General features: G+C 43.3%; 4 protein-coding genes across 13 annotated transcripts in view; 1 reads left to right on the top strand and 3 right to left on the bottom strand.

Moving 5' to 3' along the window:
• The first annotated feature begins 163 nt into the window (after positions 1-163).
• Positions 164-11,580, top strand: chtf18 (CTF18, chromosome transmission fidelity factor 18 homolog). 2 transcript variants are annotated; one of them, XM_084005884.1, is made up of 22 exons: positions 164-384; positions 1,004-1,075; positions 1,156-1,288; positions 1,726-1,915; positions 2,005-2,097; positions 2,537-2,589; positions 2,681-2,810; positions 3,129-3,353; positions 3,434-3,531; positions 3,618-3,741; positions 3,827-3,963; positions 4,039-4,132; positions 4,229-4,327; positions 4,411-4,541; positions 4,722-4,836; positions 4,987-5,211; positions 5,336-5,485; positions 6,250-6,380; positions 7,937-8,081; positions 8,164-8,271; positions 9,675-9,744; positions 11,432-11,580. In XM_084005884.1, exons 1-22 carry the CDS (start codon positions 297-299, stop codon positions 11,551-11,553), a joined length of 2,733 nt encoding a protein of 910 aa, XP_083862010.1. In that variant the 5' UTR covers positions 164-296; the 3' UTR covers positions 11,554-11,580. The 2 variants fall into 2 exon arrangements, with proteins under 2 accessions (XP_083862010.1, XP_083862009.1); XM_084005883.1 differs by having other exon boundaries at positions 2,678-2,810.
• A 68-nt stretch (positions 11,581-11,648) lies between these two features.
• Positions 11,649-14,792, bottom strand: LOC311011129 (guanine nucleotide-binding protein G(I)/G(S)/G(O) subunit gamma-13-like). The gene is made up of 3 exons (XM_084005885.1): positions 14,423-14,792; positions 12,362-12,469; positions 11,649-12,234 (listed from the first exon to the last, which is right to left on the bottom strand). Exons 2-3 carry the CDS (start codon positions 12,457-12,459, stop codon positions 12,129-12,131), a joined length of 204 nt encoding a protein of 67 aa, XP_083862011.1. The 5' UTR covers positions 12,460-12,469; positions 14,423-14,792; the 3' UTR covers positions 11,649-12,128.
• Positions 14,793-15,580: 788 nt separating this feature from the next.
• Positions 15,581-18,274, bottom strand: LOC311010450 (uncharacterized protein). Of its 7 annotated transcripts, XM_084004940.1 has the most exons (9): positions 18,099-18,274; positions 17,557-17,646; positions 17,273-17,359; positions 16,961-17,072; positions 16,687-16,765; positions 16,375-16,486; positions 16,101-16,179; positions 15,840-15,916; positions 15,581-15,697 (listed from the first exon to the last, which is right to left on the bottom strand). In XM_084004940.1, the coding sequence occupies exons 6-9, from the start codon at positions 16,436-16,438 to the stop codon at positions 15,609-15,611; spliced, it is 309 nt and encodes a 102-aa protein (XP_083861066.1). In that variant the 5' UTR covers positions 16,439-16,486; positions 16,687-16,765; positions 16,961-17,072; positions 17,273-17,359; positions 17,557-17,646; positions 18,099-18,274; the 3' UTR covers positions 15,581-15,608. The 7 variants fall into 7 exon arrangements, 1 of the variants encoding a protein (XP_083861066.1); XR_014596790.1 differs by having other exon boundaries at positions 15,594-15,916; positions 16,375-16,482; XR_014596793.1 differs by having other exon boundaries at positions 15,594-15,916; positions 16,961-17,068.
• Positions 18,275-19,347: 1,073 nt separating this feature from the next.
• The window catches only part of LOC311008715 (caskin-1), a 29,909-nt gene continuing 26,815 nt past the window's right edge, over positions 19,348-22,441 (bottom strand). For all 3 annotated transcript variants that reach the window (XM_084002547.1, XM_084002548.1, XM_084002549.1), the window contains one exon: positions 19,348-21,340. In XM_084002547.1, coding sequence (XP_083858673.1) covers positions 21,244-21,340 — 97 coding nt within the window. In that variant the 3' untranslated portion in view covers positions 19,348-21,243. The remainder of the gene's footprint in view (positions 21,341-22,441) is intronic.

Genomic DNA, 22,441 nt, shown 5'->3' with positions numbered 1-22,441 from the left:
ATATAAACATGGTCTTTCGTTTGGCGCCACCTTCAGGACCAAACTGGGGAAGAAAAACACAGCTCTGCGGTGCATCATGGGGGATGAGAAAGTAACCAATCAGAGGACGGGAGGACGCGCTTTACCCGGAAGTAATACTTCACAACATAAAAAAATCCCGGGAAATCGACCGCTCCGTCAAAGCGGCTGCTGAAGTCGCGAAGGAAGTTTTAATAAAAGTGTGTTCGTCTTCAGGTTAACAACATTAAGTCTTCGGCTTGTGTCGTGTGAGCCGAGCCGAACCGAGCCGAGCCGACATGGACGAGTATGACGTAATGTACGGGCTGCAGGACGACTTCGAGGAGCAGTTCGCCGACGAGCTGGACGCGATGGCCCAGCTGGAGGGTGAGGGGCTCCCCGGCAGCTAACACTCTTATCCGGCTTCATGTGTGTTCACAACCCGGGGACACAATGTACTAACGTCCCGTACACGTCCGAGTGTTGTACTTGTACTTCACTTGAGTTTTTCCATGTTTCTGTTTTCTTCAGAGGGAAAAGTGGCTTCACATTTATTTGACAGTGATTCAGACTTCAAATCACGGTGTATTCATATAAATGAGCTCCCCAGCAGTATATAAAGTAGTTATAATCCTCCCCACCTGTTGTGTACACAGGGAGTACTTTTGTATTTTAGTAGGATTTTGAATGCAGGGGTTTTTAACTTAATCTGCTGGTGAAAATACAATGTAGTTTCTAATATCAGTTGATGTCCAGTATACAGATAAGTGTTGGATATCTATTGTCACATTTGATAGAATTAGAAATAAAAATTCAAGACCGAGCCCAGAATGTTTATCAAGTAATCATGGAGCTTAATTAATGTGAGAAAGTAGTGAAACCTGCCCATCACAATTCCCCAGCTTTGCTTGAAATAACAATGAATTGATGAATGTTTATCAGTTATTTTTCTATTGGTTTAATCACTTCATCACTGATTATATGTGTCTTTTCTTGGTCGGCTCAGAGGCATCCTCGAAGCCGGCTCCAGGAGGCGACGTCCCTGACACGGAGCCCCTGCCGGACGATCCGCCCATCAGTGAGTTCACTCAGAGTACAGCCGCCGCTTTCTCCTGGAGGTCGTAAGTTCCGACCTTGAATCTGACTTTGTCCTCGCAGCTCCGAAGTCGAAGCGGAAGAAGCATGACGCAGGAGTGGCCAAGCGGCTCTTCAACTCACAGGAGACTCAAGAGAGTCCCGACATCTCCCCGCCGTCGTCTCCAGAGCAGTACGAACCGCCTCACAGCCCGATGTAAGACAGATGCTTGGGCCGGTTTCACCGGTTTCACAAAGTAAAGAATTTACATGTTAATGAGGCTATTAAAACACACTACATCACAAGGATGAAACAAGGCAGTGAACTATTTTTAGAGACACCAAAGCACCTACTTTCCTGTGTAGACGGAGTATTGAACAATCTTTTTGTTCTATTCCTTTTTTAAAGTCTTTTTCAGTTCTTGTTGAGCACTTTTATCATGATCATCAGCATTCAGCACTGCCTTGTTTTGATACTTAACTTATTTAGATAATTTTTGACGTTTTGATTGTTAAGACAAAAAGTAGGACTAAACATAACTTTTTCCTTTTGAAACATGATGGAAATGTATCATTTCTTCACATTTGACAGCTTGAATAATAAATATATTATTTAAGAACAGACTTCTGGACGTGTGTGTGTGTGTGTTCCAGATCGACCCCGGCCGTGTTGGATATCAGCGGCTTCGCTACGATCCCAGAGACGCCCAGGCGACCTCCCTCGTTGGCGCCGGCATCGCTGCATGTGCTGAAGCGGCCTCCGTTGGAAGGCGAGTACATCAGCGTGACCGACTCGACGGGGAGTCGAGTCTACCTTCGACAGAGAGAAGACGCGGGGACAAAGGTGAAAACTCCCAGCATGCTTTGGGCAGCATCTCGTCCTAAACCCCGATTCCGTGCCTGTATGTGTTTATATGCATGTTGTGTCTCCAGGCAGTGAACTCCAGATTGGACTCAAACTCCCAGGGTGCACTGGGGCTGCTGGTCGTGCCAGTAGGTGTGTTGAGAGAGCTTGAGGCGGACCGGGTGAGTGACCAGGCTGCTGTTGTTTGTGTATAAAGTAGCCTGCATATAACCACACTGTTCCAAACGTTTAATCAGTACCCCTAAATCCAAACATTTCATTCTGATGAGCCAAATACAGAGAATAGTACGAGTGGTAATGTAGCCAAAAAAACATAGTGTGACGTCTGATACAAAACATGTATACCTGAGCAAATGTTTGATACTTTTGCATGATAATAGCCTCCGAATTTTAAGTCATTACTTTGGAAAAGCACTAAAATAAAATATTTCAATGCCTCGGTTTGTGTATACATACATTGATTGGCTTTATTTGTTGGTGTACCTTGTAGGATGTATTTCGGCATATATTTTGTGAACCGCGTGTGCATGAGTGAACCCTGAGGCTGTTGAGATTGAAAGCGTGGTTACATTTCTCCCCTCTCTCTTTGAAATGGTGCAGCGCCACCAACAGGTCGTGGAGGAATCTCATCGTCTTGCAGATCTACTGGCCAGGTTACTCAGCACACATCACGATCATCATGATTACATGCAGCAGCAGTGCGTGGGTTTCTGATTCCTCGTTTTTTAACTTCCATTCCAGCAGTGTGAACGATGTGCTTGTTCAGCCTGAAAGCAGAGGAGACGAAGAGAACGAGGATCCCGAGTGCCGAACCTCCCGACTCTGGGTGGACAGATTCTCTCCTCGACACTACACGGAGCTTCTCAGTGATGATGTGAGTCATGCTTTGTGTTTCTGTGACCTGACGTCTGCATGCATACGTATGTTCTCTCAGGGAACGAAACCCAGAGTTCTGCTCACACAAAGCTGCCTCCAGATCAGCAAATGGCAAAATTAAATTGCAGTAGCTGGGTTTCAGCCTGTAGAGGGCAGTCGCTATGCATGTTTATAACACAGTATGCAGAATTCACTACTTTTCAATACATTCAATTGCATTAGTATGTTGAGATGTTGGACCTGAATCAGCTCAATCAATAACTCTACTGAATACCCATATACAAGTGTGTGTGTGTGTGTGTGTGTTTCATTGTAGTTCACCAACCGCTGTCTGCTCAAGTGGTTGAAACTTTGGGACACTGTCGTGTTTGGAAGAGAGAGGAAGGCCCGCCCAGTCCGGTCTGACAGACAGGCTCCCAACCAGAACTCATTCAAACCCAATCAACCCAATCAGAACCCAGTTCGCTTCAAGACCAAGGTTGAGATGACTGAGGAGCTCCTGGAGGCTGAACTGGACCAGTACAAACGACCCAAATTCAAAGTAAACACTCCTGTCGGTGCAGTTTCATTGGAATGGTTGGATTTTGCTCCAAGATGTCATTTATTTTGCTCTTTCTCCAGGTGGCATTGCTGTCTGGTCCTCCAGGTTTGGGGAAGACCACCCTGGCTCATGTTATAGCAAAGCATGCTGGGTACAATGTGGTGGAAATCAATGCCAGGTTAGAAGAACCAGATTAAAACTGACCCAATCATCGCAGTAGGTCATAAATGTGTTCACAATAATGTCCCTGTTGATGTTTTGCAGTGACGATCGCAGTGCCGAGGTGTTCCAGAAACGCATCGACACGGCAACGCAGATGAAGTCCGTTTTAGGAGTCAATGAGAGGCCGAACTGCCTCATCATCGATGAGATCGACGGAGCACCTTCGGTATGTTCCAGATACTTAAAATCAGTATAGTCATGCCCTCCTTCAGTCTTTGTTAAGGTCATTCTTCATCTGTGATGTTCCACAGGCTGCCATCAACATCCTGTTAGCAAATCTGAACAGGAAAGACGGAGCGGGCGGAGAGGCCGGGGCGGAGACCACGAAGAAGAAAAAGAAGAAGGAGTCCATCCTGCTTCGACCAATCATCTGCATCTGTAACGACCTGTAAGAGGCCGTGGATGTTGATTTTGAGTTTTCTCTGCAGCCGTGACCTGATTTCTTGTTTGTCGTTCCGTTTAGTTATGCTCCGGCTCTCAGACCTCTCAGGCAGCAGGCCTTCCTCCTGGTTTTCCCTCAGACTCAGCCTACCCGCCTCACACAGAGACTAGGAGAGGTCAGCTCACACACACACACACACACACACAACCACACACAGGAGCACAGAAACATGTGCAAACACACCAACAATCAGAGGTTTGTATGTTTGCAGATCTCACACCTGCAGGGGATGAAGGTAGACACGGGCACTCTGCTGTCGCTGTGTGAGAAGACCGACAACGACATCAGGTCTTGCATCAACACACTGCAGGTGGGCCGGCAGCACTGTTTAAGGAAGGTTTTGTTTGTGCTAAGAGCAGTAATATACGATACAATTATATATGTGTGCCACAGTTCCTCCACGGTCGCGGCCACAAGCAGGTGAACACAAAGACCATCCAGTCTGTCTCTGTGGGGCAGAAGGACCAGAACAAAGGCCTGTTCCATCTGTGGCAGGGGATCTTCCAGTTACAACGCACAAAACGGTACAGTGTGTCCTCTCTGAGTTCCTCCTTTGTCATGAAATAATCATAATTGTAGGCCACATCCTCGTCCAGATCCACACTAGTCTGAGTGTCTGTTTGCACTCTTATGGGCGACCTCCGTGTGCTTCGTGGGTCCTGACTTACTCCACGTTGACTAAAGGTTTCGATCTGTTCCTTCAGGAAACGGATTGGTGAGGGCTTTGATGAGGCGCCAGGTTCAGGAGGTGGAGCTCAGAGGTTTCAGCACATTCTCCACTTGGCTTCATCCAGTGGAGAGTTTGAGAAGGTTTCTCAGGTAACCAGAACACCTTCTTGATATTTTACTTTTATCTTCGTGCACAGAAAAAAAATTAAAGTCAAATATTCTGAAACAACAGTAAAGCCACATACTCATGGTTTATATTACATGTATGATGTCTTCGGTCTGATATCATGTCTTCTTCAGGGTCTGTATGATAATTACCTGTCCATGCGTGTGAGGGACCCCAACATGCTGAGTGTGTGTGAGGCCCTGGACTGGCTGTCCTTCTCAGACAGGTTGAACCAAGTCATTATGCACGGGCAGAACTTCTCCCTGATGAGATACCTTCCCTTCCTGTCCGTCACATTCCACTTCCTGTTTGCCCACACACACGTGCCCCGCATCAGCTATCCCCACAGCCAGCATGAGGTACGAACCACCACGCGTGGAGCAGTATTATGAAAACATTTGTTTCACGTAGAATAAACTAACACACGTTTAGTCAAGATCATAATGATTGTGATCATTATTGAGCTCATTGAATCCTCTCCAGGCCTCCACCCGGCTCCTCAGCAGCAAGAACGCTTTGTCCACCATGTTGGCCGACATCCCAGCATGCATCAGGACGAGGATCAGCCAGCTCAGCTTGTCTCTTGATGTTCTAACGCTGCTCCTGGACATCATCTGTCCCAAACTACGGCCCGTAAGTAAACGTGTGTGTGTGTGTGTGTGTGCCAGTATTAGATACACCTGTTAAATCTCATGCAATACAACAGTGCGGCCATAAATACAAAATAAATAAAGCTTAAGATCATCAGCTTTCAGGGAGGATTAATCCACTTATTTACTAATTTAAATATACTTCATTATATTGAGAGGTTTTTCCCCTTTTACCAACATTTCAAACTACACATGTAATAATAATACACTTATAGTTGAATGAATGGTCTGTTTTTCCCTTGTTGTTGGTGTGATTACACTAAACTAACCCCTAAATCTTTAAGTTTAAGAGTCGTTTTTTAAACTCTAAAAAGATGCATAAATGTGCATTGGGTGTTTTCCTTTTGGTGAATCCTTAATCTTTTGGTAGGTATGGCAGGATGACAGAAGAGCAAGAAAAGTAGAATAGTTGTTGTAACTTTGATAGACTTGGATTGAACACAGTCTCACTGTGTGTGTGTGTGTGTGTGTGTGTGTGTGTGTGTGTGTGTGTGTGTGTGTGTGTGTGTGTGTGTGTGTGTGTGTGTGTGTGTGTGTGTGTGTGTGTGTGTGTGTGTGTGTGTGTGTGTGTGTGTGTGTGTGTGTGTGTGTGTGTGTGTGTGTGTGTGTGTGTGTGTGTGTGTGTGTGTGTGTGTGTGTGTGTGTGTGTGTGTTTAGAAGTTAGTAATGAGTATAGGTGGGCTTACATTCACACATTGGATGTTGAGAGTCGTGTCTGATCTCCAACCCTGTGTGTGTTTCCTCCAGGTGAATCCTCAGCTGTTCAGCAGCAGAGAGAAGGAGCAGATGCACGAGCTGATCAACACCATGCTGGCATACAACCTCTCGTACAGGCAGGACCGCACGCCAGAGGGGCAATATACGTACATCCTGGAGCCGTGAGTACACACACACACACACACATACACACCTGCACTCAACTGTATATTGCATGTGGACACATGCTGGGCAGATGTGTGTTTCTGGGGTGCTGAAGGTCACTGCTCTTGTCCACGTTGTGGTTCTCTGCATGGAGGCTTAGAGTGTAATCCCCTTAACACCTGGTGTGTGTGTGTTTGATGGTAGTGGTGTGGGAGCAGAGTAGCAAGCTGGTGGACAAACGGATGAAAGGATTCTCAAAATAAGGGGGAAAGAAGTTTAGAGGAGAAGCAGGAGATGATCTGAGATATCAAGCATTATAAGCGATAATCGATAAATGCAGAAAGGAAACTTTAACTCGGGGAAACCTTCATTCATCTCGGACTGTTTTTTTTTCTGAGGACAGCAGAGACTCCAGTGTTGGTAGAAGGATCTAACTAGCTGTATATCTCAGCCATGCCGACCCAGGTTGGGGAGCAGCGCGGCCCCCAGAGGGGCTCCTTCCTGCAGGCTCGCTGTGACAACGTGCTGGTCACCAATGACTGGTGCCTGCCGCTGGTGCTGGCTCTACTGCTGCTGCTGCTGGTCTACACCTTCCTGTATCTGCCGTCTCTAGCTCACCACAACAACTCTGTCTGACTCTCTCATGGATAGAGACTCGGAGCGCGGTTATCGATATATAAACATCACAGGCAGCCGATACGACCCCAGTCCCAACAGGGTTATCTGGATGGACGGCACTGTTATTGATTGGTCAGCATTATTACGTCACCTGGTGTCGAAGGTGATGAGAGGGAAGGGACGCGCAGAAAGAAACCTTTATTCATCACAAATCAACCTGTAAAACATTCTGTGCTTTAATGTGGAACTCCTATCTCAGGTCTGTCGTGGAATATTCTCAGTGCTGAGTTTGTCTCTTGTATATTTGCAGCGATATTTGTATATATATATCCAGAATGCATGTGAATGTGAGTGAAAATTAAACACTAAGACAGTGGCTTAAAGTTAATTACATATATTTTGGATTTACTTGAGCTAAATTGTACGTAACTTCTGGTAAAAGATTGACTGGGATATCATAGGTGAAATGTTTGTTTTTTAATAACAGACAAACCAATACTGTAAATGTGTTTGCCAGAGGATAAACTACTTAATATTAGCTGCATAGTGTATAATCCATCACGCTGAGCCATCCAATCAGCTCTTTCACTCCAGTTTGCCAAGTTCTGTCGATAACACTGCTGATATTTGAGAGTGATAACTTGCAGTAAATAGCTCGCAGTCACACCGACTCTTATAATCTTATTTACGTTGTATTTAAGTCCAGCAGCAGAGTTGGAGCTTATTGGCGTGTACTGTGTGTGTTGGAGAGAGATGGAGATCAGTGCTAAGAGGATTAAGGGTTTAGAGATTTTGGAAATTTGGGGTTTTACTCTGGAAACATGAACTATGGCACCAAAAGAGGAAGTGTAAAGTCATTTTGTTTGTCACCTGGCAAGGTTCACCTCGGAGTCAGATAAACGTTGTTGTGTGTCTTGTTGTGTTGAGCTTTTTTACTCCGTATGTGTGTCTGCAGGCGTGTTGAGGACGTGGTGAGGTTTCCCGGCCTGCCTCCTCGCCGTCAGCTGACCTATCAAGCCAAACAAACCATCAGCAGAGAGATGGAGCAAGAGAAGATGAGGAGAGCCGAGCAACTGATGCTGCAACGGAATCCCGCCGTGGTGAGACGGATTGCAGGGTTTGTTGTATACGGCGGCGCATGCGGCCCATCAGTTAATAATCTAATGTAATTATAATCTGCAGAATGTGAAGCAGAGAGAGGAGCAAAAAAAGAGCGCTGCTCCTAAAGCCGCCAGGAACCATCAGCAGAGGCTGGAGAAAATCGTCAAACAGACCACAGTGGAAGTCCGGGTGAGTCCCAGGAGATGCACCCAAACCTTAACCTCAACCCCATCTCACCTAATCCCAGCCCCGAACCATCTCCATAACTCAATCTTAATAAAATAACATCCACACATGGAGAAATACAAGCAGACACCTTCCTGTGGCCAGGGATGAGGATGTATGAGTTCTGGCACCCTAACGTGGTCCATACGCTAGCCCAGGCTTTTCAACATGTTGATTTCCAATTTTTATTTAACATTTTAATCATGTTTTGCCATTTTGTTTAAAAAAAAAAAAAGTAAATGAGCAAGGAGAAATTTACATGAACTGTTTTATGTTATGATGTCAAACATCAAAGTGTATGAAATAAAAAGAATTCTGCTAAATATGCAGTTATGCTCCAGTAAAGATCAGTGACATGATCGCTCACACACACACACACACACACACACACACACACACACACACACACACACACACACACGGTTGACTTGGCAACACAAGACGTTTTCCGGCAAGCGAGATTTCCAGATACACAGCAGTTACAACTATTGACCTCGTGCTGAAAATAGAGCTAAAAAAAAAAGCTGTTACATCTCAAACCACAGTTTCACATAACCAAAACTAGGTCATGTTCATTTTGAATTAAAAAAAACATACACAATAACATATTTTACTTATTAGCACACATGTTTTTTTTTTTATTGAGCTGTAAATCCACATAGAAACGGCTGATTTCCTTCCTTTTCCTGACATCTGTATTATTTCATTCAATATTGATATTGGATGTAGTCGTATGTGTGTTCGCTGATGTGTGTAGCCGGAGCCAACATCTGTTCAGCATCTCTGCAGTTAAAATAGTTCAGTGATAGAGAGTGATCCTCTAGAGGGCAGAAACCAGGACGACGAGAAGCCACTGGGTTCCAGTCTCTAGTGGGGAAACTGGGAAATCAGGCTAATGAAAGATGGTTGTGTGTGTGTGTGTGTGTGTGTGTGTGTGCGTGTGTGTGTGTGCGTGTGTGTGTGTGTGTGTGTGTGTGTGTGTGTGTGTGTGTGTGCGTGTGTGTGTGTGTGTGTGTGTGTGCGCACATTCATGTTATTGACCTCCTTATTCAAGTCAAGTCACTTTTATATAGCACACTTGTGCTTCCAGTATAAAAGAAATCTGTTGGAAAACAACTGAAAAGCCTCACAGTTAAGATCAATAGTACAAATAGAATACAAGGGGATTAGAAATGCAAATAAATACAACTCAAATATTAATATATTAATAAAAGCACATCAAAATTCAATTAATGAATAGTCAGGCTATAAATGAGGCAATAAAGCATGTAGTAAAAAAAGGAGAAAACTAGGATAAAAATACTGTTTCAGAAATTCCTGATTAACTGTGTCCTCCTCGTCTCTGTGTGTTTGTTCTCGTTCTGCAGCCCGAGGTGGATTTCTTCGGTCGAGCTGTTGCCCCCAAACCTCAGAGACTGCAGACCAGCTCAGAACCAGGTACTGTGGAGACTTTGTGCTCCGTGACACGAGTGTTGCTTAATTTATCCCAACGCTTTGAGAGCACGGTCTGTTCTGGAGGAAAAACACCTCCAGGCACATCGGGTCCACATTAGAGGTCATAACGATGCGTGTTGTTCAGATTCAGAGCTCACTCCAGGCAGCAGACCTGCACCTCCAGAATGTTTGTGATATCAGATTCCTCCTGGCATCTTAAAGGCCCGACCCGGCCGGAGCTCCGGTCTCTTCCATCCGTACAGCAGCCAACAAAAACAATATCATACTGAATGTATGGAGATGAACGCTGCATGAATGACTTCTGTTGTTCCTGCTGGTTGGTTTGCCGGCAGCTTTGTGTCATTGGAAACGAACATGCACCAAAAACAAATCACACATTTACATAAACGATAAAGCAGATGTGTGAAGATTCCTCCCGGGTATTAAAATCCATGCAACTTTGGGGGAGAAAAACGCATATTATTGTTCCTCTGAGATGTCTTATAATATCCAGTAACCGACACCCCGTTATTGCTTTTGTTTGTATGCAGTATTTCTCATGTGCTGCATGAAGTAAAGCCTTAAAATAGGAATAAAAAACAACAACAACAATCTAAATAGTCAAACAATTAGACATTGCAAGCAATATTTGCAGAGCGATGAAAATCATAAAGCAAAATTTAAATGTCCAGCTCAGAAAGGAGTGAGAAGAATAACTTATTTACTCTCATGCCTTCTCCATAACCCTTCTTCCATATTTAATAATCAGTGAATTAGTAATAATTATTATTATTACTATTAGTACCATTTCTTATAATAATAATAAGAAACATCAAGTGCTACAGCAACTTTCAATGTGGAGGAAAAACACCCTGATGCCCCAGAAACCTGTAGCTCTTTATTGGCCCAGATTCAGCACTCATTACTGCACTAATGTTCCTTAAAGCACTGCGTTCCCCGATACGGATCAATAAGGTAGTCGGGATGGAAACGCAGAGCTGTGGCTGATTGGAGGTCAAAGCAGGAACAACAGCAGCCTCCTGTTCCTTTTGGTTCATTAATCAAACCAATAGACACGCTTGCATGAGTGTTTGATGGAGATGATCAGACATCACTTTCTATTGTTTACTGATGGGAGTTAAGCCACTGGAATACAGTAGAGTACCGCAGTACATGTACACGTTCATACGTCATGTAGACGGGTTACTCGTGTACACACGCTGATGAAAAGGTGTTTCTAATCACATGAGAGTGCTGCAAAGCCTCAAAGTCATTAATTTACTTTCACTTTAGAGGATTAAACTAGAGCTCAATCGATTATTACAATCAATTAATGTGTTAAGTCGTGCTTTAAGCTAAAAATGACAGAAACTCACTTGTTCTAGAGTCTAAAAATGTGAATATTTGCTTACTTGTTTATGAGGTTCAAACAAAATACTGGCCCATGGAACGTTTTATTGACAATCAAGGCCCATTTCTTTTTTAGCCTGATATTTCTTGCATGTTTTTTGTCTTTTACTTGCTATTTACACATATCTGTTATAGTTGATTCTTGACTTCATACAGTACTTATTTTTCATTATGCACCAAACCACTGAGGCAAATTCCTTGTTTATGAACACCTTCTATGCAACAAATGTGGTTTTGATCCTGAAAATAAACCTCTAAAATGCTCTGTGTTGTCCTGCAGGTGAGAAGTGTGAGGTTCTCTCGTTGGGAACGGCGGTCGGCAACAGTGACGTGTGGTTCCGGTTCAACGAGGGCATGTCCAACGCCGTCAGACGCAACATCTACATCCGAGAACTGCTGTAACACACACACACACACAACCACTTCTATGTAACACACACACATAACCGCCATTTCTATGTCCGATGGAAGCGTTTGAAAAGAATCCAAAAGTCCAGTTGTTAAATTCAAAACAGTCTTTATTTTGATTGACAGTGTAAAGAGCCAATAAAAACATGTTGTTGAACATTTCTCAGCAGTCCATGGAAACAAACTTCTAGAAAGCTACTCAGTGCTGCACACACACACACACACACTCACACACACACATTAATAGCATTCAGGAGTCTCCCAATAAATAAACATGATAATACCAATAGAGTGTGGGTGTCTGTGTGTCTGTGTGTGAGTGTGTGTGTGTGTGTGTGTGTCTGTGTGTGTGTCTGTGTCTGTGTGTCTGTGTGTGTGTGTCTGTGTGTGAGTGTGTGTGTGTGTCTGTGAGTGTGAGTGTGTGTCTGTGTGTGTGTGTGAGAGATTCAATGAGTTAGTGCAGCGTGACTGTGCTTGAGAGTGCATGATTCTTTAGTTTATATGCATCTGTGAGTGTGTGTTTTATATGTGTGTGTGTGAGTGTGAGTGTGAGTGTGTGTGTGTGTCCATTAGAGGATCACACACTTGCCCTTCTCCACCCAGGGGTTGGCTCTCATCAGCTCAGGGTTCAGAAACGGATCTTCACAAACACAACCCTCGATCCACTTCACCAGCCTGCAAACGGAAACACGAACACTGTGAGAACAAATCTGATACTCCATACTTCAGAGAGCGTGTGTGTGTGTCTTGTGTGTGCGTGTGTGTGTGTGTGTGTGTGTGTGCACGTGGACCACACACTTACTCGGTAACGGTGATGGAGGATTTCTCTCTGTTGATTGCCAGCTGATACTGAAGGCTTTCCACTTCTCTCCTCATCTGTGGGACGTCTAACTCCTCCATGATGCTGCTGCTGCTCAAACACACACACACACACACACACACACACACACACACACACACACACACACACACAGCAGAATGAAGCTCCAGTAGATTAAGAGTCCAGACACACACAGACTTCACATCAAAACTTAGCTGTAAATCAAATTCTCTGGAGAAGTCTCAAACGGATCTGGTGATTAAATCAAGTGTTGCTCTGATGCTCGGCTTGTTTCTCTGAAAACTTAATATCCAGACGTTGGACGACTAAACTCCAAACATCTGGTTAAAATATATAGGTAAAAACGACCCACATCTTAAAAAGCGTATTCTCTAAATGTGGATTAAACAAACAGTATGACAAGAGGGTCTGATGGCCAAATGAAACGGACAGTGATTAACATTCGTGGAGACATTTGGGATAATACACAACTCAACACAATTAATTTTACATTTGCATGTGGAAAGGTTACATATACCTTCTTTACATCTTGTGCTAGTGTATTCTTCTGTGTAAAAGTCTCAGTAGAAACAGTAGATGTCTGATTAAGTGTTACTTTTCAGAGGAATAAGCAGAATAAACTGCAGTGTTTCAGCTTTGTGACAAAACATTTTATTTTGTTTCAGCGTCCTTAAAAAAAGAAGAAACTGTCAGATTGGATGAAAGTTTGTGTGAAAAAGCTGATTTGTTCATCTGCGCTTGTTTGAGAGATGAATGATACCAGATGGTCACATTCACTTTGAAATAGTTTGCTGTCAAAATGCCACGTCGACCCGTTTAATCTTCCTGTCAGTTGCTTTAAAAACAATAAATCTAATGTCAAGTTATTATCAGAACTTCTACTTGTGGAGGGTTTTCTGTCCCTGACTTTGTTGTGTAACTGATGTAGTGAAGTATTGTATTGTAGTGTCATTTGGGGCTAATTTATCATCTCACTGGAATCGTATCGTGATGAAATCCTCTACGTCGTCTAAATGAATAACGAGCGCGTACTAACTCAAATTTCTCCAGAAATCTGATAATTTTGCACGAAAGATCTTGACAAAAAGAGGAAATCCTTAGCAGTAAATGAGCAGAAAACATTGTATATCGTTATCGAGGCACACACGACCTATTTTGGGCCGCATGGCTCGGGCCTACGTTTGCGTTTGTCTGTCCGCCGCCTTCATCAACGAGGATACGCTCTAAAAAACAACACACACCTCCGTCTTATAGAGTTCAACATCTACATCTCAGTTGAATCGACGCGTCTTTAAACCAGCCGAGCTACAACCTCCATGAATGACAGCAGTCTGTTGTTTTAGACGGCATCAGTTCAGGCCTAATACCCCGTTTCCTGTCAACAGACTGTGTACTTTCTGTGTATTTGCAGAGTAACTGTATTATAGAGTACAAACACCTCGTAGGTATAGCTGTGGAGTAAACACAGGAGGTTTTTTTTAGCTGTCACACATAAATGAAGTGAAAATATAACAGAATACAGCGTATTTATAGCCAACTCTCAGGTTATTGCTGTCTTTTATTTATAAGTGCGCCCCACCCTGTCACAGGCCACGTGACAGCAGGAAGAGGGGGGGTTCAGGCCGACCAGGCATCAGTTTGATGGTCTCTCTTTCCCTCCTCCCACTTCCATTTTTGTTTATGGATCTATGTTTCCTCCACCGGCATCCATCCCTCCATCCCAGCAGCTGCTCCCGCCGAGAGGCCCTCCATGATAATAATGATAATTAATAATTATATATATCTATATATATATATATATATATAAATATAAATAAACATCACTCGGCTGTTTCCAGGCCGCTGGTCGCAAATAAAATCACATTTAATTCACATTTAATTGAAGTCGCTGTCGTTTAACGCGAGCGTGTGTGAGGATGACGCGGTCACCGTGCAGCTCAAACATCCGTGATTATTTCTGTCGTGATTATGTCCGTTAATGGAACCCCCCCCCCCTACATACACTCAAACGGCCGCTCTTACCGTCAGGCCTACCGGAGAGGACCGCGGGTCGATTTTGCGTGCAGCCGTCTGATGGGAGATGCACACGGGGGCTCCAACGGCGGCGATAGCTGCTGATAGGCGGGGGTCGGTGCAGTTTCTTCCCCGGCAGAAGAGTCCGGCTTGTCGGCTTTGTGTGTGTGTGTGTGTGTGAGTGTGTGTGTGCAGGGTGACTCCCCTGCGCTCGTCTCCGGTAGCGACTGGATGCGGGATGCGCAGGGCGGAGGAAGCGCCGCCGTCCTGGTTTGACAGTCAAAGGAGGTCTGCGGGACGAGGACGCACCTGTATGGAAATGCGCACACGAACCGGCAGCAGGCACGCAAATGAGGACAGCGCGCTCCAAGAGGGGACGCCAACCGGGAGGTGTTTTTTTAAATTAATTAATTAATTCAGACCGGATGTGTCGGTTTCTGCGCTAATAATAGGCTGCGTCACATTCATCAGAGTATCCAGTAGAATCAGAAATGGAAGACGTTTCCACCACTGCCAGGGAACAGACATTTACTCAGTATCTCACTTATTCTGACACTGATTATATATTATATTTGGAGATACTAAGTGATTATTTTTGATTAAGTTTCACATTGTGAGATACCAAGTCATTATTTTAAGAAAATACCAAGTCATTATTTTAAGAAAATGCCTTTCAGTGGCAGAAATAGTCTGAAATCTGAGGTGAAATTCCAAAGTCACAAGAAAAGAATCTGATGGGACAAAACCGCAGTGACTCCGAGCTGCATCAACACTCACTCACCTCACTTTAATGCAAGTTTATAAGTATAATTAAGATCTGTAATCCAAATGTCAAAAACAAGATTTCAACCTACTATTCCTCCCACATTAACTTTAGAATATATTTCAGAACTAGAGCAGATTATCCTCTGAAATGTTTGTTTTACAGGAAAGAGCCCAGCGATTTAAATGATGTGTTTAAGTATTTGCATCTCTTTGGCGATGTGAATACACAAATATAAGGCAAGTCAAACAAGTTGCACCTGCAAAAGGAACATGCCGACTGGATTATACGAGTCCATTCTGGCAAACAAACTGCTTTTATCAGTCACATTATGGCTACTGTGTTACGAGGCAATTCAGTTTCATTTAAAAACAGGCAAGTGAGAGAAAGACGTTACAAGTATTACTGTTTATTCAAACAAGTTACAGCTCGTTATACAGACTTATTTTGGGATTCGATAAACATAATTGTAGTTTCTTCATTCAGGTCTGGCAGCAGGTTTCTGGTGTTGGGGGGGGGACCTGAAAGAAAAATACAGTTCAGACAACATTTGTGACCCAAATGGAAATGTCATCATTGTAGTTAGAATCAGGAGCACAAAGCTCTCATACGAGGTGTCAAGAGATTCATCACTGCCTGCGTCAAACATAAACACAGGCTTACCGTTAACATAAACCAGATCACCAGTCATCAGCAGGGTCATGCAGTTTACGTTCCCCTTTGTAAAGTCACGCATCAACCTGTAAAAGAACGCCATTTTAATTCACATAAACTACCAACAGTTTCACAAGTCTACTGTAGGAGCCTCAGGAAAAAAGGTAGAATCAGGAGCTGCAGTGCAGCTCTCATAGTAGGTGTCAGAAAAGTAATTTGATTTTGTCATCACAGGCTGCAGGTTATTAAAATAACATTTCATGGACTCACCAGCTCTTAAACCCAGCGAGGTCCAATAAGATCGTCGATCTTAGGTTGTCGTCTCTGAACATTTCAGTCCTCATTATTACTGAAACAATTGAGAAAAAGTTAGTAAAATGTACAATTTTGGAGGTAAATACTACACGAATACACCAATAATGAAGCCTCAGAAAAAAGCTAGAATCAGGAGCTGCTATGCAGCTCTCATAGTAGGTGTCAGAAAAGTAATTTGATTTTGTCATCACAGGCTGCAAGTTATTAAAATAACATTTAATGAACTCACCAGCTCTTAAACCAGCGAGGTCCAATAAGATCGTCGATGTCAGGACCATCTGAATCACAGCCATCTTAGGTTGTCATCTTGACAGATCTGAACTGTTCAGTCCTCATTCTTCCTGAAACAGTTTCAGGGAAAAAAGGTGAGTAAAAATGTACAATTTGGGGGTAAATACTACACTAATATACTTATAATAAAGCCTCAGAAAAAAGGTAGAATCAGGAGCTGCAATGCAGCTCTCATAGTAGGTGTCAGAAAAGTAATTTGATTTTGTCATCACAGGCTGCAGGTTATTAAAATAACATTTCATGGACTCACCAGCTCTTAAACCCAGCGAGGTCCAATAAGATCGTCGATCTTAGGTTGTCGTCTCTGAACATTTCAGTCCTCATTATTACTGAAACAATTGAGAAAAAGTTAGTAAAATGTACAATTTTGGAGGTAAATACTACACGAATACACCAATAATGAAGCCTCAGAAAAAAGCTAGAATCAGGAGCTGCTATGCAGCTCTCATAGTAGGTGTCAGAAAAGTAATTTGATTTTGTCATCACAGGCTGCAAGTTATTAAAATAACATTTAATGAACTCACCAGCTCTTAAACCAGCGAGGTCCAATAAGATCGTCGATGTCAGGACCATCTGAATCACAGCCATCTTAGGTTGTCATCTTGACAGATCTGAACTGTTCAGTCCTCATTCTTCCTGAAACAGTTTCAGGGAAAAAAGGTGAGTAAAAATGTACAATTTGGGGGTAAATACTACACTAATATACTTATAATAAAGCCTCAGAAAAAAGGTAGAATCAGGAGCTGCAATGCAGCTCTCATAGTAGGTGTCAGAAAAGTAATTTGATTTTGTCATCACAGGCTGCAGGTTATTAAAATAACATTTAATGAACTCACCAGCTCTTAAACCCAGCGAGGTCCAATAGGCTTGTCGATCTTAGGTTGTCATCTTGACTTCTCTGAACATTTCAGTCCTCGTTATTACTGAAACAATTGAGAAAAAGTTAGTAAAATGTACAATTTTTAGGTAAAGACTACACGAATACACCAATAATGAAGCCTCAGAAAAAAGGTAGAATCAGGAGCTGCAATGCAGCTCTCATAGTAGGTGTCAGAAAAGTAATTTGATTTTGTCATCACAGGCTGCAGGTTATTAAAATGCAGACATTTCATGGACTCACCAGCTCTCAAACCCAGCGAGGACCATCTTGAAGGAAAATGCCCTTCCTTTATCTCAGCCTTCAACTCCAGCAGGCCTCCATGTGACTTTACTGGGAGGAGGGAAAGCAAAGGGTAAGGGTAATTAGTGAAGCTGCACACATTGTAATAGTATTTTAGACATTTCACACAATAACTCTAATAAAAGACATGCTTTATGTGGGCTGGACCTGTGATTTATACTATGTTAAAAGGTCCCCATGCGCAAAGCATTCTTATGGACTAGGAAATTAAACCACGTTACGGCTCCTTGCGACTAATTAACTAGCCAAGACTTGATTTTTGGATAAATCCAAGTAAGTAAGTATATTCAGAATATATATATATATATATATATATATATATATATATATATATATACAAATATATAAATATAGAACAGTTCTAGACGTGGACATAGCACCACGTGGCGGCTCGGGCCCTTACAGAACATCCACGTGTTGCCGTCCACAGCAACGCGTTAAGTTGGTCAACATATATAACACGTTAACAACGCGATCCTCACCTACTTCACCGGTCACGGTTCGTTCGCATGAACTAGCCCGCTCCGTTCATCTTTGCTGCCGGGGGATACAGTCAGGAGATCCCGCTGAAAGAGGCACCGAGGGTCCATCTCTACTGCCTTGCTGCACACCACGAAGGACTGACGACGCACCAGAGGATGCGCGTTAACCTACACGGCTTCCGTCCAATTTAAAGCGGAAGTCCATCCCCTTTCTGGGCTAGCTAGCTCGCTATGCTATGTAGCATAGAGATCAAGTTTGCTAAACAGCGGCCCCTTAGCTACATTGCGAACTGGTTTAGCTACGCAGCGAGCTAGTTAGCTACATAGCATCTGCTTTAGCTACACAGCGGGCTAATTATCTACATACCATCTGGATTAGCTACACAGCGAACTAGTTAGCTACATGGCATCTGGATTAGCTACACAGCGAGCTAGTTAGCTACATAGCATCTGGATTAGCTACGCAGCGAGCTAGTTAGCTACATAGCATCTTGTTAGCTACGCAGCAAGCTAGTTAGCTACATAGCATCTGGATTAGCTACGCAGCGAGTTAGTTAGTTGCATAGCATCTGGATTAGCTACGCAGCGAGCTAGTTAGCTAGGCAGTTAACTAGCTAGCTATCTTGGTCAATTCGTTGGAGTTTCTAAGAAGTGGAGGCTTTCTGACCATATTCGGGCCTCATTGATGTCTTGGACAAACAACGGAGAATTTGCATAAAATGACATTTGAGCAATAAATGAGCAGAGCTGCTGCATTGATTTTTATAAATACAGAGGTCCTGATTTCAAAGTCCACCAGCAGAGACTGGACACCAACCCAACCCCTTTCTGAGGATTTAAGAAGCCACTAAATTAGATTTCTTAAAAATAAATATATATAAGTATATTATTTATCCAATTACATTTGCTGTGGTTATAATCTGCCAAATGTTGATTCAAAACCTCCTCTACACTGCCAGGAATGTTATAGAAATATAACCTTTTCAGTTAATTTAGTTGTTAGTTTTCTCCCCCAAAAACTGTCTACATTTTAAACATGTAGTTTAATTAATATTAGAGTTGGCCTTCCCATTATATTTAATATTTGTAGAATGTACACTCAAAATAAATATATAGTGACAGAATGGAAAAATGTGGAATGTAATTCATGTAAAACTGGTGTTGCAGAGAAGAAAGAGTCGAGAAATAGTTTCTGACAAATCGCTGGCAAACAAGGCCTGAAAAAAAAAAACACGCTTAAGGAGTCACGTAAGGTTTAATTTATACATTTATTCTGATCACAGCTGTACAGGAATGCATCGTCACAGCAGAAACACAACCTAAACCCAACCATGGCACAACAGCCGTCACAACACTCAACCATAAATGTACAGGCTCAATCAGCTCACCTCAATTCAATGTTTAATATCATCATCATCATCATCACTTTTATTATTATTATAATTATTATTCACATATAACCATCTGTCTCTCAAATATATCTTTGTTTTCAAAGAGCATAAAAATACAAGTGGACTCTTCATTGGGATAAACACTAGTGGTTTGATCCACTGTCTGGCCTACATGGGGGACCACAGAAAACCGGGGAGCAGAGGAGGAGCAGAGCCCATTTATTACAGCTTACAGAGGGGGCTTATATGGGCTCGTACAAGGCTTCTCAATGGTTACAGGAGGACTGCAGACTGGGTGATTGATTTTAAGGGACTCACAACTCAACCTATAAGCTAGTTTTGACATCACAGACACATGAGGGTTTGTAAGGAAACAAATAAAAAAAACATTAAACATGTTTGCGTGGAAAACAAGAAAAAAGAGACAAAAAAAAAAGAATATATGAAAGAACACTACCAAGGCACAGAGAGATGCAGAGTTAACAAAACATACACAGGGGGAGAGATAAGGGGGGGGGAGAGACATGTTGGAAGGTGGGCAGATTAGAGGCAGTTTCACTAACCAACACTAGAGGGAGCTCTAGCAGCTCAAATACCCAGGTATAATAAACTCTATGTATGTTTACTGGATGTACTATATAAAGCATTGAAATATAGGATTATCTTTTAAAAACACTGTTCACTGCAGCAGGACAAAAGGATACACCGCATGAGTGTGCTTGTATATATATGTGTCTTTTTTTATGTAAATGTGTGTGTGCGGATGTGTAGATTCATTTCCAAGCAAACCTCCATAGATGGAGCTAAACACCAACAAAGTAAAGACACCAGCGAGATCAAAACCAATGTTGGTGTGTGTGTGTGTGTGTGTGCGAGAGTGTCTCCAAATTCATGGACACACTTTTATGTCGTCGTTTAGAATAACTACTGTACGAGTGGGAGGACATTGACATGAGCATCAGCGGGGGAGGGGGGGGGGGGGACTACGCACACTCGTAACGATAACAACGGCAACAATAACAACAACAACAACAGCAACAACAACAACATGAAGAGAGAGAGAGAGAGACAACACACAGGTCAGGAAGTCCGGCTAATCACAATCCTCCGCTCATACAGAAGAGAAATAGAAGCTACGATTCAGCTGGAAAAATGCATCCTGACATCGCAGGAGTAGGGACAGACTCAGAAAGCGGCCTGTCTTCCATGTGCTTTTGAAAAACTCTCTTTCCGGCACCTCATCTGTGTGCATCTTGTCTATCTATCTAGCTATCTGCCTATCTATCTGCCTGTCTGTCAGCCAGTTTATGTGCTTATTTGTTGCAAGCAATATGCTTATCTGTCTGCCTCCCCGTCCGACTGAGTACGCATCTCTGTCGGAGTCGGTAGAGATAAAAGGATGAGGAACATGATTGTGCTTCTGGGTCCACACAGCCGCCTGAGGCTGGGCGGCGGCGACTCGCTGCTCTCCAGAGGTCAGAGGTTGTGTGGGAGCGGCCTCCTCGCATCGGGAGGCGGTCTAGAGCTACTGCGCCAGGCGAAGAGGACTCCCTCCTCAGTATTTCTGTACAAGGCTACATGAGAAGCGCTCACGCAAGGAGGGACACACACACACACACACACACACACACACACACACACACTGTCAGAGCGCCAGCATCGAGCCTTGGTCGAGTTTTCTTGATACACCTACGCATGATGGGGGAAGGGAAAGAGTGGAAAGGGCTTGTTGGAGATGAGAAGTTGGCGGCTGATCAGTCGAGCATCGCATCCAGCTGGTCCGCCAAGTCGTCAAACATGCTGCCGATGTCGTCCAAGATGGAGACCGTGGACTTTTTGCTGGAGTGAGAGCTGGAGAGTGGGAACGGCAGAAACAGGAAGCGTTAGTTGTGAATGAGGCCGACACGGCGCAGTCACAGTCGATGATAGATGGGAAGTGGAGAGTGTGAGCTGGTTTATTTCCCTCAACACAGACACGCAGTATTAATATTAGGGCTGCAGCATTGAATTCAGTTCAAAGTCCCCACAGACTTCACATCATACTGTTTTAAGAGGATTTAAAAACGCATTCAATTAGAGTAAAAAAGAAAGCACTTATTTATTTAATTGGACAATTATATCTGCAGTCATAATAATAATAATAAACAGTTGCCTGCAGCAGTTCTGCAGCAACATTATCATGTCCTGAGAGAACTCCGGAGGGAAATATCTGTCTCTTAATCAGCTAAATGCTGCACTCTGTTCACACCAGCTAGATCTCCGTGTTACCGCGGCGACAGCCAACCAGAACAGTAAATCTCCGCGTAGCCGACAGCAGCTGCAGAATGTGATAATAATGTGCAATAGCCTAGTTGTATCTACATTTCATGTAATTATCCGTATAGATGATGGTTTTTATTTTTAGTCTTCTAAGATTGAGAACAAGGGATTCTCGGCGTGTAATCAGTAGAGTTTGATCCAGTTCAGAACAGCGTCACTGTGTGCTGTTCCCTCTCCTAACAGCGTGTTACAGCCGCATTAAGTCACTGCTAATGCAACACCAGAGAGAACCTGCTGCCTGCCGCTGCTTTACTTTAGCAGCATTACTGTTAAGCAGCCGCAGGATATGTGCTGCGTGTGGTTGGTTGAGCTGTAAACAGACACACCGGTTGCTTTTCTTTTGCATGTGTGAGGATGTAGCAGCTCCGACGTGTTTGCTATAGTATTAAAACTAACTTGCTGTTACCACGGTAACCAAGGTTTCTATCCAGCAGGTTTACGTCATGGTTATAAATACTCCAACCTGTTTGTTTTGACGTGAGGCTTTAAATACCACCGTACGCCCTGAGTGTAACCATTATTATACTTTCGTTGCAAATCTCATGATGCATAACGATCTTTAGAGCCCTAGTAACCGTCGCTAAGGTACAGATGCCAGCCACAGGCACAAATCAGAGCTGTGATAACGTTACT

Source organism: Eutrigla gurnardus (assembly GCF_963514095.1).
Source record: "Eutrigla gurnardus genome assembly, chromosome: 3".
Classification (NCBI taxonomy): domain Eukaryota; kingdom Metazoa; phylum Chordata; class Actinopteri; order Perciformes; family Triglidae; genus Eutrigla; species Eutrigla gurnardus.
Note: the sequence above shows the minus strand (reverse complement) of the source record. Positions and strands in the feature narration are given on the sequence as shown.

What these genes read in the sequence shown, in the direction of transcription:
- LOC311010450 (XM_084004940.1), bottom strand. Translation starts at nt 16,438, where the DNA reads ATGGCTGTGATTCAGATGGTCCTGACATCGACGATCTTATTGGACCTC. An exon ending in CCTCGCTGGTTTAAGAGCTG is followed by an intron (nt 16,180 to 16,374) that starts GTGAGTTCATTA and finishes CAATTGTTTCAG; the next exon opens with TAATAATGAGGACTGAAATG. An exon ending in CTCGCTGGGTTTAAGAGCTG is followed by an intron (nt 15,917 to 16,100) that starts GTGAGTCCATGA and finishes GTTCTTTTACAG; the next exon opens with GTTGATGCGTGACTTTACAA.
- LOC311011129 (XM_084005885.1), bottom strand. Translation starts at nt 12,459, where the DNA reads ATGGAGGAGTTAGACGTCCCACAGATGAGGAGAGAAGTGGAAAGCCTT. An exon ending in TCCTCCATCACCGTTACCGA is followed by an intron (nt 12,235 to 12,361) that starts GTAAGTGTGTGG and finishes TTCCGTTTGCAG; the next exon opens with GCTGGTGAAGTGGATCGAGG.
- chtf18 (XM_084005883.1), top strand. Translation starts at nt 297, where the DNA reads ATGGACGAGTATGACGTAATGTACGGGCTGCAGGACGACTTCGAGGAG. An exon ending in CTTGCAGATCTACTGGCCAG is followed by an intron (nt 2,590 to 2,677) that starts GTTACTCAGCAC and finishes CTTCCATTCCAG; the next exon opens with CAGTGTGAACGATGTGCTTG. An exon ending in GTGGTGGAAATCAATGCCAG is followed by an intron (nt 3,532 to 3,617) that starts GTTAGAAGAACC and finishes GATGTTTTGCAG; the next exon opens with TGACGATCGCAGTGCCGAGG.